The following is an 18,532-nucleotide window of genomic DNA, read 5'->3' as shown; positions in this document are numbered from 1 at the left end:
TCGTGGAAATCTCATATTTGGTTGGAGCTTCTAAAGAAAAAAAGATGGAAAAGTAGGATTCCTATAGAAATAAAATTTTCATGTTTCATGAGGAAAAAAAATATGAGGGACATAGAAAACTCACTTTCTCACTGGTTGGAAATTGGAATTCTTTTTTTTTTTCAAAACTACCCTTAAACCATCAAAATCTATGCATAAAATTTTTTCCTATATTAAGAATATAATAGATATTTTATATAATTTTTTCAGGCTCAACCAAATATAAGCCACTCTGTAGTGTACCATTTTTTGATGGTCAACCAAATATGTCAAAATTATTTTTCTAAGCATCATATTTCTAAAAATCAATTTTTTACAAAAAAATATTTCAGTGAATCCTCGGGATCCTTCCTATTTTCCAAGCCAAACCACAAAAAGGGAGAAGGAAAAAAAAAAAAGTTCCCTTTAATCACAATGCACAGTCCGCTCAAGTATTTACAGACAGACATCAGCTTGGATTAAAAGAACCGTATCAATCACCATTCCGAACACAGAGCACCTGCAAATGTGCCATGAACGACTGATTTATATAATCAAGTGCTTATCGAGCACTTCCCATGATTTAACAATATTGGACCTTTACAAAAGTTGACACCAGCAGCATCACTGCTTCAGAGCAACACAATCACTATAGCAATCATAACAGCCAACATACTTGGTCAATGTAGTATCTTACTGCAGCACATGCGGTACTAGCCAAGGACAGATGACAAGCATACACGAGAAAATTAAAAAATTAAATAAAAATAAAATTCTTGCTACTAATAAAATTTGTCTATCTCGTAACTTCAAAAAAAATATGACTTTAAAGTGTGCATTGATAAAAAAACATATTCCGAAAACTGTATATCGATTTATCTAAAAATATGTATTGAATCATTGCTAAGTGTGTCTAAAGAAGCTTGTTGTATGTAGCGAAGGAATATGCATCACCAGCCATATAGTATGTATTAATAAATATAATATTATGATAACTATATATTAATTTACTTGAAAGTATATATTGAATTGCTAAATAACTAATTTGCTAAGTATGTATTATTTAACCAGGTACTGTATACTGATAAATACCATGTTTTAGAAATTATGTATCGAACTGCCTAAATATATGTATTGACTTAGCAAATAACTAATTTACTTAATATGTATTACTTGAACATATAGTATGTACTGCAATTTTAAAAAAAAAAATTAATTATAAAACTGACAACTCCATTAATAAAAAAAATCTATGACTTTTAGATTTCTCTGTTATGATGTACACTAAAAAAAACGTGGCAAAAGAGAAAATCCACCCTTTTTTTTTTCGGATGCCCACCCCATATGATTTTTGTTCAACATACCCCCAACATCCCAATTTTCAAATTCCCGAGAAATTATTGTACAGATAACTTTCATGGGAAAAAGTGTCAGAAGAATACAAATTGCTTCCACCCCTGGTACAAACCAAGACCCACAGCAACAGCATAGACCTATAAAAGGATTAAAACTTCCATATAACCCATTGAACTGTAGATATAATGACGCTATGGTGATGTACGGTGTAAAGTCTAAATGATGTTTTCTTCAAGAAGACAATCTTCTCTGTCGCAGAAAAAGAAACGTGGTTCATCTTACATAACCTTCAAAATCACCTTTCAGAGCCTACAGGCAGATTACAAGAATCCAACGCCATATATAAAATATGGGCAGAATACCTTAAAATGTTCTGTTTCAAATGCTTAAATGACAAATAATAAGGAATACATGCTATAAAGAATGTTCATCAGGCCACATCAAATATGTAAGCAGAAGAAATGAAAAATTTTCTACTCTCACCCTCGACAAACAGAAATTTGAAGGGAAAAAAATATTGATAACTAAGAACACAGTTGTTTTCCAAACATACAAACAATCTTCACAGGTTTTGAGCACACAAAATCGGAGATCTCATTCCTAATTGGATAATCCAGCATTACGGCACACATAAGAAGCTTTCTCAGCAGTGCAATACTGACTAAAATGCACTCCAATTATCAGTTCCAGTTCTTGGGCTATGACTTCCTGAAGACTTGAATGGTCCAGAGCCGAAGGGATCAGCATCATCCAGAGAGAAACCCCGACTGTCAGTTCCAGTTCTTGGGCTATGACTTCCTGAAGACTTGAATGGTCCAGAGCCGAAGGGATCGGCACCATCGAGAGAGAAACCCCGACTGTAGTCCATAGTGCTTTGAATGGAATCAAACCTTGCATAGGTCTGATGCTGTGGGTAGTCAGTCGTGCTACGTATGGAATCAAACCTTGCAGGTGTCTGATACTGTGGAACACCACTATCATGATAGTCTGTGCTACGGATGGAATCAAACCTTGCAAAAGACTGATTCTGTGTAACACCACTTTCTTGCATTCTGAAGGGATCAAAATGAGCAAAACTGTCAAAAGAGTTGTCATCTGGTCCTTCATTAAACCTCGGCGAGAAGCTAGAGCTGAACAGAGGTGTACTTGGAGCTGAATCAAATAATGGGTTTTTATTATCTTTCCCAAACACACTAGCTGCACTTGGAGAGTCTGTCCTTATTGGATATAGACCAAAATCATCAGATCCAAAGTAGTTCTGTCTGTGCTTATCATTATCACTCTCCTGAATGGGTGAGATTGCAAAATCAGACACTAAACAAAGACATCATGTGCACATGCATTGAGATAAAAACTGGCAGAGTATACTTTACTGGAACAATAGATCGATATACCTTAGAATCAAAGTTCCATAACGAATCAGCATCATCACCATGATCAAAAGTTGGACTCCAAGAGTGCTCATCGACAAATTTGTCCCCAGACACAGAGGATTCAGCAAGACCAGGATTACTGCAGTACAAAGTAGAAAGTAAGATTCTCTAGATCAAGCCTTCATATGAAATCACAAGAATTGTAAAGGATGAAAATAGGAAAAAAGTGTGCATGATTGCCTTTCAAAATATGACACTCGCAGTACTATTTACTGCCCAATAGATATACAGGTTTAAGGCACATTTTCAGTCCTATATTACGTCATACTGCACATCACAGCAGTTGAAGACAAAAAAAAAAGGCGTAAAAACACTATAAAAATTGAAAAAGGCATCAGGATTCGCACATATGTGCAAACATAACAGGTCAGCATGGGCCTTCATGAGATGGTTACAAGCAACACAGGCTAATGACAAGTTTGTAATGCACCTAAAAGCGGTTGCATGGTGAACCACTCCAACTAGCATTATTCCTACTGCAAAACCACAAACATGAGTAATAAACTGTGATTAATCCAGCATATACAGAATAGTTCTCTAAAATTCCACAAAAAAAAATGATGATAGTTACAAAATCAAATTTACTAAATGATAGACTAGTGATTTAACATCTAAAATAATTTAGTTCCTATCATTCTCTATGTACTGAAAACCATTTTGACTGGTTGCTTCTGTCTCTCCACAAAACACACATTCGTTTTATTTTGAGTTTGGAATATAAGAATTAATTTTATGAAAGAAGCATCTTTGTCCGTGCCTTCGTGGCTTCTTTTTTTCCCTTATTAGAATGTTTACTTGTTACCAGGGCAACCAACAGGATGGCTTTGAGCCTGGCCTCGAGTAACTCAATAGAGAGTCCAGGCCCAGCCCGAGCCTGATTTCAAAAAACAGAAACTAACCACAAGGAACCCTGGTTCAAATTCCCAGCTCAAGCCCATCGCATTTTCAAACCTGACAGGACTTCCTAACCTACCGGAGAGGCAGAATAGAAGGAGAAGAGAGTAAGCAGCTTGTAAAATTCCTGAGCAATTGATATAGAAATATCTAGACCCAAAGAAATATAGGGGCTAATATAGGTTCCATGCCTACCTTATGTTGGTAACTCAGCCTGGTAGAAGAATTAACACATCTAAAAGGAAGAGGTGGGGAATTAAAAAAACCTGTTACTTTCTCTAGCACGGGGTGAGATATCGTGAACTCTAGACTGTGTCAAATGATTTTCTTCGGACAGATTGTCAAAAGCATTTCTTCCAGGACTGCCAGGGGGGCTTTTAGCTGATCCATCTTCACTATGGGCATAGGTGGATTCACTCTCAGCCATCCTCTCAGTTGGGGTAGAAGGCTTCTCAATTTTGTTATCAACATCAGATGATGATGCAACCGCAGGCGCCTCAACCTTGGAGGTTTTATCGTTCTGGGATGTTGGAGGCATGGGTTTCGCAGGTGCAACAACATTTTCCACTTCAACAGTAAGCTCCTTTATAATTGTAAACCCTGAAAGGAAAAAAGGATTATCATATGATTTACAAATAGCAACTAACAGTTATCAATTAAAGAAATGATAAGTGCTCATTACACAATGTTATGAGTTACACATGGTTTAAAAACAAATGGAATAGGATCAACATGGATTTAAGCATTGAACAATAAAAGAAAAATAACTAGCCAGCAAATAGATATCTCCAAGGAAAAAGTAAAGTTGCATGATCTTTCAGCCACAGGTGATCTAATAAAGCTTGGATAAAGTAAGTACAAAATTCTCCTGACAGGGGATACCACCCTTGATAGGAAAGAGTGGTTTTTCAAGATTTTCAAAAAATCGCTAGTGAAAAGATGATGTTATTTTCCTTCTATCGAGAAGAGTATTGCCACTGATCCCCGATCCACTCACCGCTTAGTTCCCCAGCCTACGTGGCAGTCGGATTGGTTCAATGCATGAGGGGCAGGTGGGTGTCATGTGGGGGGTGGGCCAATCACCGGGTGCCATGTCAGAGTGGGGAAAGGAGCAGAATAGGGTGGCACCAGATAGCATTTTTTCATCAAAAAAAGGCAACAAACTAAAATCTTGACTAGATAAATATTTAGAGAAGCAAATGCTAAATGCATCACCTGGTAAAATAACATGTCAGTTTATGGAAACTCTATGTGTTATATATACACCATAAACATCCCATAAATCAATAGAATGTAACAATAATGCGAAAGCGGCAGTTGATTTTCATACATCAGCAATTAAAAGCAGAAAATTAAATCAACCTTAGATAAGTCAAAAATGAAAAATTTACCACCACAAAAAGGTTAAGCAATGCAAAGCAGAGAGAAATAACAGGATTTAAACATCTTTGATACTTCCAGCACTTGGAAAACCTCTGATGCCTGGCAAAGGGTCCCCCATGTTGGTTATCGATGTATTATTCTTAGACAAAGACACCTCCAAAACAGAATAAATTTGAATCCTTCAGTTTGCTCACTATATTGAGATTTATAAACTTCTTTGTAGGCTGCAAATTTATCATCGCGATAAAACTGAATAGCAAGGTGACAGGCCAAAGAATGGACTAAGGAAAAGAAATGAAACAGAGGAAAAGCTAATAGAAGGCTTTAGAGACAATAAACCAATTAAAAACAACCAGGATTGCTTATATAATAAATGCAAGGTCTTATATGTAATAGCTTAGAATATATTCAGCATCAGCACTGTATTAGTCTTCTTTCTAAATCAAAGGGAAGTCACAGATTTTTCCCTCTCACATTTTACTCGACATTTTTCTCTTCTCATTCCTCTCTATCCCTAGAATTTACATGGTATCAAAGCTCAGGTTGCTTAACATCAAGATTCATAAGTTGAAATCCCCTTATTAACCAAGTTGTCTCGTATTGTGTCTTGACTGTTTATCCTTCCCTAGGCAAGAGAGAAGGTGTTAAGCCTAATATATATTGATGACCCATTCCCTAACAGCTTAAAATTTTGAGACCAAGTGGCTGGTTAACATGGCAATTGAGCCAGATTTTGATCCTAGGACTTGTGAGTTATGTACCCACCAGCTTTAATCAAAATTTTAATCAATCTAACCTTTTAAAAAAAGTGTTGTATTTTCTTAAAGAGAGAGAATTGTCAGGTACAAAACAAGTGCACTCCCTTGGATCTTAATATTAAGTTGGTAGTTGATCAACAAATCAAGGGGAGATATTTTCTGATGCTAGTAGATATGGTGGTTGGTTGGCAAACTGAATTATCTTACAATTAATAGGCCATATATAGTCTTTGTTGAATTGTGATTAGTCAATCCATGGAAACTCCTTGTGTACCTCACTAGGATGTTCTGATTCCTATTGTAAAATATTTCAAAGGAGCTCCAGGTTCAGGGTTACTAATATAGGTCCCACAGCCATCTACATGTTTAAGGATATGCATATGCTTGTGGTGCTGTTTATCCATCAAATAGGTCAACTAGAGGATATTGTACTTTCTTGGGGGGAAATCTTGTCACATGGAGTAAGAAGCAAACTGTGGATGCTCATTTGAGTGTTGAGTCGAAAAACAAGGCCATGGACACACTATTTGTGAATTATTATAGTTAGGATATCTTCTTCAACAGACTGGCCTTGTTAAATCTTTAAATCCCTTCTTGACAATCAAGCTGCAAGGTGATGTTGCCTGCGATCCCATCCTTTCTGAGCATACCAAGCATACTGAAGCTGACTGCCCCTTTGTTTGAGAAGAAGTAACATGTGGCCTAATCTCCGCCTCTTGTGTATGATCTGAATACCAAATGGCTGATTTGTTTACCGAGTCCTTACATCAAAATTGGATTCAGCTGATTTGTTCCAAGTTCCTAATTGGTTTAAATGATTATATTTGCTAGCTTGAGGAACACTAAATGTATCAGCTTAGAATATAACCAAACAATAGGCCTATATTAGTCTTTCATCTTTCCAAGAGATCTATTGTCATCATTATATATGTGAGGTAAAATTACAGATTTTCGCTCTCATGTTTTCTCCTACATCTTTCTATTCTCTCTTCTCTCCAACCCGAGACTTTACATAAGAAATCTCAATTAGTAACCAAAAGACAAGAGAACATGTTGGGATCAGTAGGCACATAGACAAATACATGCAAATGTGTATGAGTTATCCTTTGCCAGGCAATAGCACAATAATAGGGGAAACACTTGGGAAAGGATAACTACATTAAGTTGCTCAGTTTCCAGCAAATCCTAGAAGAGATACAACAGTATCCCCATTGTTTGTTCATGTAGCAGAATAGATCCAAGCTTGACATCCCTAAATCAAATGTGAACAATGTACAAGCAAATACATCTGCAACTAGAAAATTATGGCATTACATTGCAAAATATTAAATTGAAAAGATATTATCATAATTCAGTCAGATGTTAGTTTGAAGTTCAGTTGGCTAACCTTATAGAAAATCATTGCGGATTCTAATTAGCATTTACATACTTGCCTCTTGTGCTAAGATTTTAGTTGACATCACAATAGACTAGGTTCATTAATTTAATATAACTAACAAATGATGGTCTCATCCTGTGATACCTACACTCTTTGGTTTGGCCCGAAATGCCCATGTCAGCATGACGTAAAACATATACATGTTTGGGTTACTGGTCCGACCAGTGCCAATTGTCCCAACCTGAACTGCCCAGTTCAGGGCGTACCAACCCATTTTGACTAGAAACCGGATCAAGACGCAGGTTTTGTTCGAATCATGCCACGAACTGGCCTAAACCGACATGAACCAAGAAGAACCGCCCGATTCTACTCGGTTCAGGGTGGTTCACCCTAGCCCGACCCTTAGCCACCCCGGCATCACCTCCAACAACAACCACAAGTACGTGCTTCGACCTTTCACTCTCTCTTTCCTCTCTCCCAAAGACAACCCTAGCGATTTTGTCCTCTCTCTCTCTCTCTCTTTCTCTCTCTCTTCTCCTTCCTCTCCTTCTCCCTCTCCCTCCCTCTGGTTCCAATAAGCCACAGGTCAGAAAGGTATGTATGGGTACGATCAAATCAGGTGCTAGACGGTACGACCTCCAATACCATTTTGGCAAACCATGGGTCTGACACATCAATTTAGTGGTCATTATTCTAGTATACTTGACACATTACTCCAACAATAGAGGCATAGTGCAGATCAAGAAGAAGTATAATTGACAAAGAGGTGTAGTGCAGATCAACAAGTATAATTAACATATAGTACAAATCAAGAAGAGTAGTGCAGATCATTCAAATACTTGCCACTTGTGCTAAAATTTTAGCTGACATCACAATAGTCTGGGTTCATTATTCTAGCAGAACTGACATATTATGGTCCAATACATCAGTTTAGCGGTCATTATTCTAGCATGATAGGAGGAGGAATGGAGGGAAGATCTAGGGCAAAGGTCACCAGAAAGCAAGAGAGATGGGGCTAGAATTGGGGGGGAAAAACAAGAGAAATCTGGGCGAGTTTTATGAGGGATTAAGGTCGTAAGAAAGCAAGAGAGATGGAGCTAGCATTGGGAAAAAGAAACAGAGAAATCTGGACGAGTTTTATTAGGGATTGGCACATGCACTGCAAGTGCACTTCTAAAGGGCAAAATCAATCCTTTGTCCGAGAGAGAGAGAGAGAGAGAGCAACCTACCTGGTAGGAGCAGGTGCTAGAGGTGTGCTGGTTCTCATGGATGTCACAGGCATGGTCGGAAGGCAAATGGAGGACAGATCTACGCCAGAGGTCACGAAAGAGAAAGATGAGGCTGGCAACAATGAAAAAGAGAAAGCTGACAGGGTTTTATTAGGGATAAGCACATGCACTGCAAGTGCACTGTTAAAGAGAAAAAAATTAATCCTTGATCCTTGAATGAATTGGTATTAAAATTGAACCCCTATTGACTAAGCATTTCTCTTTGTATTCATTTTAATCCCTGTCTGTGCAACAGTGTTCAGAATTATAATCAAAAAGCTTGATTTTGTACAGAAAGAAAGCTTAAATGTACAAAGATTAAATGTTAGAAGCTAACTGTAGAAGGGTAAATTGTAAATTGACAAAAAAAAGATGTCCAACATAGCCATACCCAACATTTGGATCCTTTTAAGCCAGTATCCCTATCCCATAATTTGAGGACAAGAGTCACAAGACAAGCCCAAATCCTAGACAACAGCCCATACCCAACAACCATAGCCGAACCCATGCAACATAGATCCCATCCTTGAAAGTTGCAAGTAGTTTCCAGACATCTTAAAAAATGGGGCAAAAGGTTAAATCTCATTATACATGAGTTGGAAAAAACAATTTCTTTCAGAATCTGTTACTATATGAACTATAGTTTCAAAGCTTTGTAACTTGTTCAGGTCTTATGGAAGTTAAAAAAAAAAACTATTATGTTTGTAAGCAACCATCCATTAAAATTTTAGCCTAAATATAAAGTGTCCAGAAGCATACCATCATCTTCAAATTTGTCCCAATCTTTGTCCCAATCAGCAGCCCCTTCTTGAATGCCAGGTTGCCAACCTTAATGAAAAAAGAAAAGGAAAATAAATAAAACAAACCAAGTAAGTTACAAATATGGCTACAAAGCAGGAACATTTGATGAGATATTAGTAAGATGCATCAAAATGTAAAAAATAAATGATCAAAACAAGCCAAAACAGGCCATACATAGAATACATGTTGATATTTTACGTAATAACTGCTTTTGCAAAATCATAATTTAATGTAATTATCATAGGTGCCAAACCTCCACCTCTTATTCATGAGAAAGGTATTGTAGAACCATATTATTGTAATAAAACAAAGTCCAAATCATACAACAAAGAATCACTTGTGAAGTGAGAATGAAAAGCTACCGACATTGCATAATTACAGCATATTAATTAGGAGGGTCATATGTGAAACACAAAGGCCCTTCACTTATCCAATATATTTTACTCAACAATATATCAAATACTAACAGAACCAATAAGAGAAAAAAAAAATGGATATCCTAAAATTGTAGTTACCAAAAGGAAGCTCAACCAGTGACGTTGGTTTGGCACGTAATCCAAATCGTTTGGATTGTTCATTCAAAGCTTTCACAAGCTGCTCAAGATCAGATTGTACCTGATCAGCTCGAACCTGGAGAAGCAATATACAAGTTGAGTTAAATTTCTGAATTATAGGAACAACAAAAACAGCACAACAATGTTATACCTGAAGCACACCATCAGCACTTCCGCCCTGTTCCATTTTGATGATTGCATTATACAATTCCAGTTTCCTTTCCTATAAACGAAACAAGAGATACTCAAACAAAGAGACCACAAGAAAATGCTCCAGAAAGCACAGTACAAAATTTAAGAATTCAAATAGATTGCTTCAACAAGAGCTTTTCTATGTAAATACAATAAACATACCTGAATATCACGAAAGGTAGCCTCCTCAATCGTAAGTTTTGATGCCACATCTCCAACTTGTTTGCACTTTTCTTCATATTTCTTTGTCAAAGATTCAAACTGAAAGAGTTCATGTGGCAGTTTTTTTTTATTAGGGTAGAGAGAAAAAAGATATGTACAGCTACTGCTGTAAATCATATGTAAACGTATAAAATGTAATTTTGCATCCATAACACCATTAAACAACAAAAGACATTTGACAAATAACATGACACTACTAAATGGCAGTAACCATCAGTACAAAGAAAACAGCACAAGGTTTACAAAGAATAATTCATCTAGTAAGCAGCACATCAATCATTCTCAATGCCGATGTCTTCAAACTAGTCATGCCATATCATAAGGTTGATATACTGATAAAAGTATGTCAGATCTGCACCAAAGTACATTTCAAGAGGTAACAAGCCCAAAATGTACTGAAACATGGAAAACAATCCTAAAATTCTCTCACAAAGTCGGGCATTGATGATCATTCTTGGGTTTCCAAAAGAAAACTGAATCAGAGTACTGAAACCCCGTCGTCTTAAACTTTTAATATCATAAAAAGAATAAGCATAAAAGCTCTGAGTCTAGATATTCTTGCCTAAACTAAAGATAAAGATACTCCTTTTGTTTGATAGAGCTTATGGAAAAACTTTCCTAGTACTGCAAAACATAACAAAAAAATTGAAAGGTTATATTTTGAATCCACTTGATCAATGCAATACACAATGAACCATAAGCATTGACGACATCATTCTGCTTCCAAAGCAACTGCACTTATCTCTTCTCTATATAGAATTTAAAGCAAATGGACAACAGTAAAAGCACTAAAAAGAACAGCAACAAAGAGCACATTGAACCACAATTTTCAAAAACATCATACAAAGAGCAGAAGTAGTTTCATATCAAAATTGAGAGCATGGTACCTCGCGTTTATCAGAAGAAGCCCTTTCAGTGACCTCATTTAGCCTGCTGTCACACCTACTTTTGTAAAGAACCTAAGACACAAAACAATTAAGTATTATTATAAGACAAAGAAAATGTAAAATTAGAAGGAATCTTACACTAACAACCTACTGTAAAGCACTCAGATAATTTAGACACATTCTCATTAAATATTTAGTTAATCATGAACTTCTAATGGTATACCTAGGCATGGCATCTGTTAATGCAACCTGACCCAGGGTGTGTACACAAATATGCACATATAGCTACAGCACACTACCAGAAAAATAGTAGCTGATGATTAATATTATCATCTAGCCTACACCACAAAAGCACCAAAATTTAGCAACAGCTTTTCTATATTTCAAGCGCAAAACATGCCCGTGCAATCCAACTATTTCCAAAGAGTTCCAAGTGTTTACATGCCCATACTACTCATAATTGCTATCTTGACATATTTGACCATCATAAACTTGCCTATTTTAGTCACCTTAGGTCTATGCTCATGTTAACAATATAAACTTGCACTGTTAGGAAAGCTATTGAATTAACTGTTAGCATGTCATGATAAAAATGAAAATATTAATCGAAACGATCCTCAAATGTTTTTACTTCCTATCATTTCTTGGACCATGTTTTCCCACTCCAGCACTCGAATTTAATCCCACTTCATGCAAATGGATGTCCTAAAATTTCAAAATATGAAGTATGGTACAAACACTTCTTTGGAGTCTACATTGACAAATAATGATTCATCAATCACAGACAAACACTCTACAAAATACCTATATTAATCATCCCAATTTTAACTAACAATAAGGTGGGTAATCTGAAAATCACATTCAATGCAACACTGATCGATGAGTTTAGACAAGGGATAAGATCGTAAGGTATCAGCATCATAAAGTATGTGTATAATTTTATGGTATTCCATATCTTTCCAGACATTATCCGAAAATACTATCAAAGAGAAGATGGAAGCAAATATAAAAAATGCCTACTATGTTGAAATAGAACCATTAAAATACAAACCATTATGGTTAGATTGCCTAAAAAGTTAGCATACAAACTATTATCTGAAATACTAACAAACAGAAGATGGAAGCAAATATGAAAATTGCCTACTATGTTCATACAGAACCATTACAGTCAGATTGCCAAAAAAACTAGCACATAAACTACAAATGGATAAATGAAATGGCTATATGAGTTCATCTAATGAAAAGATGTCAAAAAGAGTCATTCATCTTATTAAACCATTAACAAGAAGACACTTACAAGTTCCTGCATCTTGGCACGGTAAAAATCAATCTTTTCTTTCGAATCTAGTATCTCCTTTTCCAATTCTTGAACCTTTCATCCAAACAAGGAAGCGTATATCAAGTTCCATGGGCAAGCATCCAGTGCAAATAGTAAACTCGGCAAAGACAAGGGCAGTAACAGAGCACATGATCATATGAAGAACTCTATTAAGTACAAATAAGTGGTTGGTTGCAACTGGGAATCACAATATATAAATCACAAACAACAATTGAACTTTAAATGGCCTCAAGCATTGGATATTTCTGATCAGAAATTTATTTAAAAACTAGAGGTATAAAATTCAGCAGCTTCATGATTTCCACCATAAAATTCTATCTAATTTAGTTTAATATCCATGAACTTACAACAAACTATATAAAGCAATTAATTAATTACCTGGAAGATGGTTTGTCGATTAGAAGAAGAGAATTTATGAGTGAGGAAGCGCTGGTAGGATAGTGGTTGTTGAGGCTAGGATCACGATTACGGTGAATGGATCCTATAGGAATCACAGGGGAAAGGGCGGCGTGCATTGGTGGGTCCTATAGGATAGTGTTTCAAATAGTTGGGAGAAATTTAGGCAAAGGGCAGAGTGAAAGATTAAGAAGAGTTTGGTGCTGTGACCTGAGAACATCAAGACTTGGGCTTCCTAAAGTTTTTAACAGTTCCATTACCAGGGTGCAGCATGATCGATTCTAAAGAGACAAGAAATGTAGTGTTAAGGTGCCTCAATTTCGATCATATCTTAGGAATAAAAAAAAATAAAGAAAATTGGAGCAATAAATGCATCACAGTCACCAACTTTATCCTATGGAGTAAAACAATGTTACAAATGGGAGGAAAATGAAGACTTCTTGGAAGTCCTTCATCTAACTGACAGTGGCCCCTGATGCAGGGTACAAAAATGAGAAACAAGATCAGTTAGAAAATTTAAAACCATTCCTATTTGTAACTTGACCAAAAGTCATCATGTAATACACCCTATAAAATGCTTTGGCTTTCTGGACAAAATGCCTGTGGTTTGACGAGGTTGATATACCCATGATCATATTCTCTATGCAGAGCAGAATTTCTGTGTGGTATGACAAAAGAGTTAAGGATCGTTTATGGATCGATTGTTGAAGGCTTGTCAAAACTTCCATAGTTGTTAGTGGTTAGGCATAATGCCCTGATTGATATAGATAGAAAAAATAACATAGTTTCCTTTTGGCCCTTGCTGTACAATTTCTCTTTGGCATCTACCGGTCCATTTAGGAGGAACAGAACTAGGCATTAGACAATCCGAGAAAAAAAAGGAAAGGGAATACACCTAATCCAACAGAGCTAGAAAAACTTACATTTTTTGCATTAGAAAACAACGTGACATAATTTGCCTTGCTAGGCAAGGTAAAAACCAAAGGTGAATACAACAGGACGCAGCTAGTCACAGATTTACCCCCAACCACCAGAAGCAATAAACCTATGAATCCACAAACAAAAAGGAATATCCAATCTAACAATTTTTAACAAGAAAAATAAAAAACAAAGCCTACCTTAAATTGAATCAATATGGCTCCACAGATAACAAAGGCAAAGAAAATAGCAATGATGTTAGATATAAATTAACAGTTTCACTGCAAAACAAAATTTAAAAATTAAGGGGATAAGGTAGCCAAACAGAAGATATACATGAGAAAGATCAGCTAGGTTTTGAGATTAGAAAATGACACAAGTAGTAAGTGAAGAATGGAACGATCTTCATAGAAATCATAGAAAAAAGCTAGGTCTTGATATCAAACAGTCGCTAAAATCACCAATAAAGGACACGAGATAATGCCATGGTGAAGGAATGGACAAGGAGATATTGTTTATTTCAGGATTTCAGGAGAGCACTTTCAGAACAGACACACACACAAAGGAAGAGAAAAGATACTTTTTTCTCTGAATCTGTAGCCTCCTGAAACTTTGAGTTCAGTGAACTCTGTTCCTCGCTGCTTAGTTGGTCAACAAGATGCTTCTCCAATACTGGGACCCTTGATTTCTGTTCTGCTGGCTGCACTGTGCCATCAGACTGAGAAGGGGTTGGAGTTTGCACAGGTTGCTTCACTGTAGTAGTAGGTATTGCAGGCCGCAATTCAGCAGCCGCTTGTGGTGATAATCCTGATCCAACAGATATTTGAGAACCCACATCACCAAACATAGCAAGTATATGAAAAAAAAGGAACAACACAACTGACACTATAGAAGTTTTTCAAACTATGGACCCATAAATTGTGTCCAAGAAATACCAGGCATTGGATGCCAGACTGGACCACCATATGTGGTTGAAGGTTGAGCTTTAGTTTGCAACAATGCCTCGTCAAACCTAAGGCTATTTGGAAGCACTGCTGGAAGAGGGCGCCCTTCTCGGTATCTCTCCATTAAATATAAAGCAGTACAAAATTCCCTCAGTGAAAGCATGCCATCATTATCCTGGTCAGATAAATCCCACACCTGCTTTAAGGCCTCTGGAAAATGCAGAAGGAAAACAGCATTACCAAAAGTGCAAACAAAATACAAAACAACAATGACCTTGCACCTTAAGCAATCAATTTTTCAGATCATAATGCAGGAAAAAAATAGACCACGTGCAAGGTGAAAATGTATGCTGCAACCAACACAATAATTAGATAAAGTACTGCAAGATTAAAGATGCAGGATAAAGGGAAAAGGCAACAAAGGAAAGACCAAACAGGAAGTTGAACAAACACTAACATTTACTTTCCCAATTTTATGAACACATGATAACATATCCAAGCAAGTTGAGATCTTTTTTCAATATTTTTAAAAAGAAATAAAAGTTGCAGTTCACATTACTTGACATATTCAATTATCTGGGAAAAACAAATATCAAAATCAACATTTCGAAGTTGAAAGTTAACCACCTCTAGGTAGTTTCCAACTCAGGAACAGATTGCGTGCCTGTTCACCAGTGATTTTCCCATCTCTATCCTTGTCTACCTGCACAAATATTTCACTGTACCTCTGAACACCAGATTGTGAAATTTTTGGCCATGGCAGCTGTGATTGACCAGAAGCAGAACCAGCAACTCCAACTGAAACATTAGAGATGGTTAATGCCGAAGTGCTCTGTATAGTACCTAGCTGGTTTTGCTTGACTGGTGACTGAGTTTGTTGTGACAGACGACCACCAAGAGGAAGTGATGATGTGTTCTGCATTGAATCAAGCTGCCCTGGCTTAATGGAATTTTGAGACCCAGCAACAGTTGTGCCAACACTGGAGGAGCTGGACACACTAGTTGCAGAGAAGGTGGGTAAAGATGTGTCTTGCTTTGGCTGGGGAGTGGCAGAAAATATGTCTCCTCCAAAAGCTGAGTCAGAAGAAAAGCCATTTCCAGATACAGCTAAAGGTTTTGAATCTGCAGCAACTTGTTGGAAAGATGATGAAGAAGATGAGGCTGCATTTTGTGATTTTGGTGGAACTGAAGATGCTGGCACAGATGATGTTTGTGGTCCAGGACTTATTCCAGGAGCTGGTCCCCACTGTGATACCCCAAATCCATCTTGGTTTGCCGAGGGAGTAGCACCTCTTATATTAACTTGAGAAGTTCCTCCTACTGAAGCTCCACTTGTCCTACCACCAAGCCAATCAGTCGATAGATTTGGAGTATTTGAACTTTGAAGACGAGGACCTACCATGCTACCAGCCACAGGTGGTCGTTGACCAACTCCTTGCAGTGGAAGTGAAGGAGCAGAAGATATGGTTTGAGGTGGCCCCATGAAATGGTTGCCTGCAGGAAAGAATTGCTGGTTAATAGCAGCATTTGGACGTGTCTGCTGTCCCCTAATGCCAGGATTTTGAGTTGGGCCTGCAACACCCATCTGAGGGGAAGGTGTAGGGGTGGAGAGAGGGTTCATCTGAGCTGAAGGAGTGGATGGTGGATTTATCTGCGGTGCAGGAATTTTAGCAGCAGCTGGGCCAAATAAGGCAGCCCTGACTAGATCTGGAGTAAGTTCTCGCCCACTCTGTGCCACTGTCACAAGTCTCAGATAATTGTAGAATTCTTGACGCCCGAGGTAACTGGTGCGATTCTGATCAGCATGATTCCATATCTGCAAACGACCAGAAAACAATGATACAGATTTCTTGTGAGTAGTCAATTTATGCATCCAAGGATTGACGCATCCAATAAAAATCCCTATTCCACCCACACAAATACATGGTGATGATTAAAGAGAACCTAGCATTGAATTTCCATCTGAAGCGAGCAAAAGAAAAGAGGCATGTAGAGAGGTAAGTGGAGAAAGAGAGGAGTGGGGACTAGCAGATGAAGGGTATATATTAGAAGAATAGGAGAGTAGAGTAGTCAATATAGTTAAGCAAGTGAAAAGTGCATGGTTACAACTAAAGGAGGTTGTCTCCTTTGCTTCGCATTAGATGGAGAGAGGGAAGTCCATAAGCCATAAAACTCTGTCTTTGTTTCCTCTATTATTTAGTAAAAAAGATTCTAACACTAAAAGTTTACATGAAATGAAAGAGAGAGAAGGGCATTAAAAACATGGTTAGCTCTGTTGATTTTTCTTCTTAGTTTTTGAAAACAAAGAATGAGAAATTAAAATATGCCCAAGTAGACACTTGAATGCATGAATTTTTTTTTCTTTTAGTGGAATTGGTCTTATTCTAATTCCCCATAGAGTCATAAGAAAGATGTGATGCATGACCAAAGAAATAAGGTCCTTCAGAAGAGAGGAGAAAAAAGAAATCCACAGCTCCACGTCATGATCCCAGTGCTGCAATTGCACTTGGATCACAAGCTACATAATTGAACTTAAGTAGTCCCCCTGGTAGTGAATACGTTGGCATATCTTGGAATCAAATTTTCTCCGTATACACTTCCTAGTAGTTTCTCGGGCTTGTCATATTGTTTCTGATAGTTCGAATGAAGTTTGACATCCAAGTTTTTCAATGCCAGTATGAAATCCAAACAACTAGCGAAGCCAATCTAGCACACCCAGATTCCTAACTGTTTCATAAGTTCTCCTCGTCAAAATTATACCAATGTGCACTTCCATCAGTCAATAAACCTAGTTAGATCAACGAATTCAACCAAGATTTCACAAAAAATAACTAAGATCAAACAACCCAAGAAAATAATCAAACCATAGAGATTTCAAAACAAATCACCGAACCCAAGATAGTTCCGATCCTCTCTACAATTATAAAAGAGTTACCTGAGCCAGCACGTGTTTGGGCAAATTGGATCCCTGAAAGAACGCCACCGCCTCCGGCCCGCTAATCCTCCCGTCCTTATCCAAATCCGCCCTCCTAAAATACGCATCGAATACCTCCATGTTGGGAGCCTGGCTCGCCGGTGCCGCCATTTCTCCCAACAATCCCCGGATCAGACCAAAATATTAAACCTTAATCGGCTCCGGGACGCCGCTCCGGAAACCCGAGGCGCCGGGACTCGCCGGATACGCGGCGATGACGGCGGAAAGAGATCGAGGGGAGGGTTTAGAGGATCGAAGAAGCGAGAATCGGGATTCCTTCTGCTGGATCGAGGAGGGATTCGAGGGTTCGAGGACGCGAGACTGAGGGATTTGGGGGAGAACCGAGAGATCTCGTTGGGTTTCCCCTCGGTTGTTGTCGTTGCCGCAGGTGGTGTACCTCTCGCTCCGCCGAGGGGAGAGACGAGTGTCGCCACGGAGGAATGGTCTGGGATTTAGATAATTTTACGACAGAACTGCCATTATATACTTTTTATAATATCCAAATTGCCCTTGGGGCATTTATCGTGGTATCATTGGTTGTTGGTACAGCGGAGAAGGTGAGGGTCCATCTGATCGAGGGTTAACGATGGAGGGGTTGGTCACGGGTGGGAATATTTTAAGATCAGGTGTGCTTTACGCCGCCGGAACAAGGATATGGGGAGTGTGATTATCGGGTCAACCGGATGGACGGTGAGGATACGACGTGATGAGAATGGTGGTGAAGGGACTGTAGTTTGGTGGAACATTACGTCACTGACGGGTGTCCACATGCACTGTCTGGGTTCCGGGCGAAATATGTACTGCCGAAAATATGCTC

At 37.9% G+C, this 18,532-nt stretch overlaps 1 protein-coding gene across 1 annotated transcript; it reads right to left on the bottom strand.

Annotated features, from left to right (window-relative positions):
- Positions 1 to 1,652: 1,652 nt before the first annotated feature.
- LOC103723993 (epidermal growth factor receptor substrate 15-like) lies at positions 1,653 to 18,167 on the bottom strand. The gene is made up of 13 exons (XM_008815108.4): positions 17,677 to 18,167; positions 15,369 to 16,557; positions 14,733 to 14,951; positions 14,378 to 14,604; positions 12,442 to 12,516; positions 11,145 to 11,216; positions 10,198 to 10,296; positions 9,995 to 10,066; positions 9,805 to 9,919; positions 9,248 to 9,316; positions 3,968 to 4,301; positions 2,769 to 2,886; positions 1,653 to 2,659 (listed from the first exon to the last, which is right to left on the bottom strand). The coding sequence occupies exons 1-13, from the start codon at positions 17,824 to 17,826 to the stop codon at positions 2,036 to 2,038; spliced, it is 3,363 nt and encodes a 1,120-aa protein (XP_008813330.2). The 5' UTR covers positions 17,827 to 18,167; the 3' UTR covers positions 1,653 to 2,035.
- Between the last annotated feature and the right edge of the window lie 365 nt (positions 18,168 to 18,532).

This window comes from Phoenix dactylifera, chromosome 17 (genome assembly GCF_009389715.1).
Source record: "Phoenix dactylifera cultivar Barhee BC4 chromosome 17, palm_55x_up_171113_PBpolish2nd_filt_p, whole genome shotgun sequence".
Taxonomy (NCBI): Eukaryota; Viridiplantae; Streptophyta; class Magnoliopsida; order Arecales; family Arecaceae; genus Phoenix; species Phoenix dactylifera.
Note: the sequence above shows the minus strand (reverse complement) of the source record. Positions and strands in the feature narration are given on the sequence as shown.

Coding starts and splice junctions, on each gene's coding strand:
- LOC103723993 (XM_008815108.4), bottom strand. CDS start 17,826: ATGGCGGCACCGGCGAGCCAGGCTCCCAACATGGAGGTATTCGATGCG. Junction 11,217..12,441: donor GTGCCAAGATGCAGGAACTT/GTAAGTGTCTTC, acceptor TTTGTGTCTTAG/GTTCTTTACAAAAGTAGGTG. Junction 10,297..11,144: donor CTTCTTCTGATAAACGCGAG/GTACCATGCTCT, acceptor GAACTCTTTCAG/TTTGAATCTTTGACAAAGAA.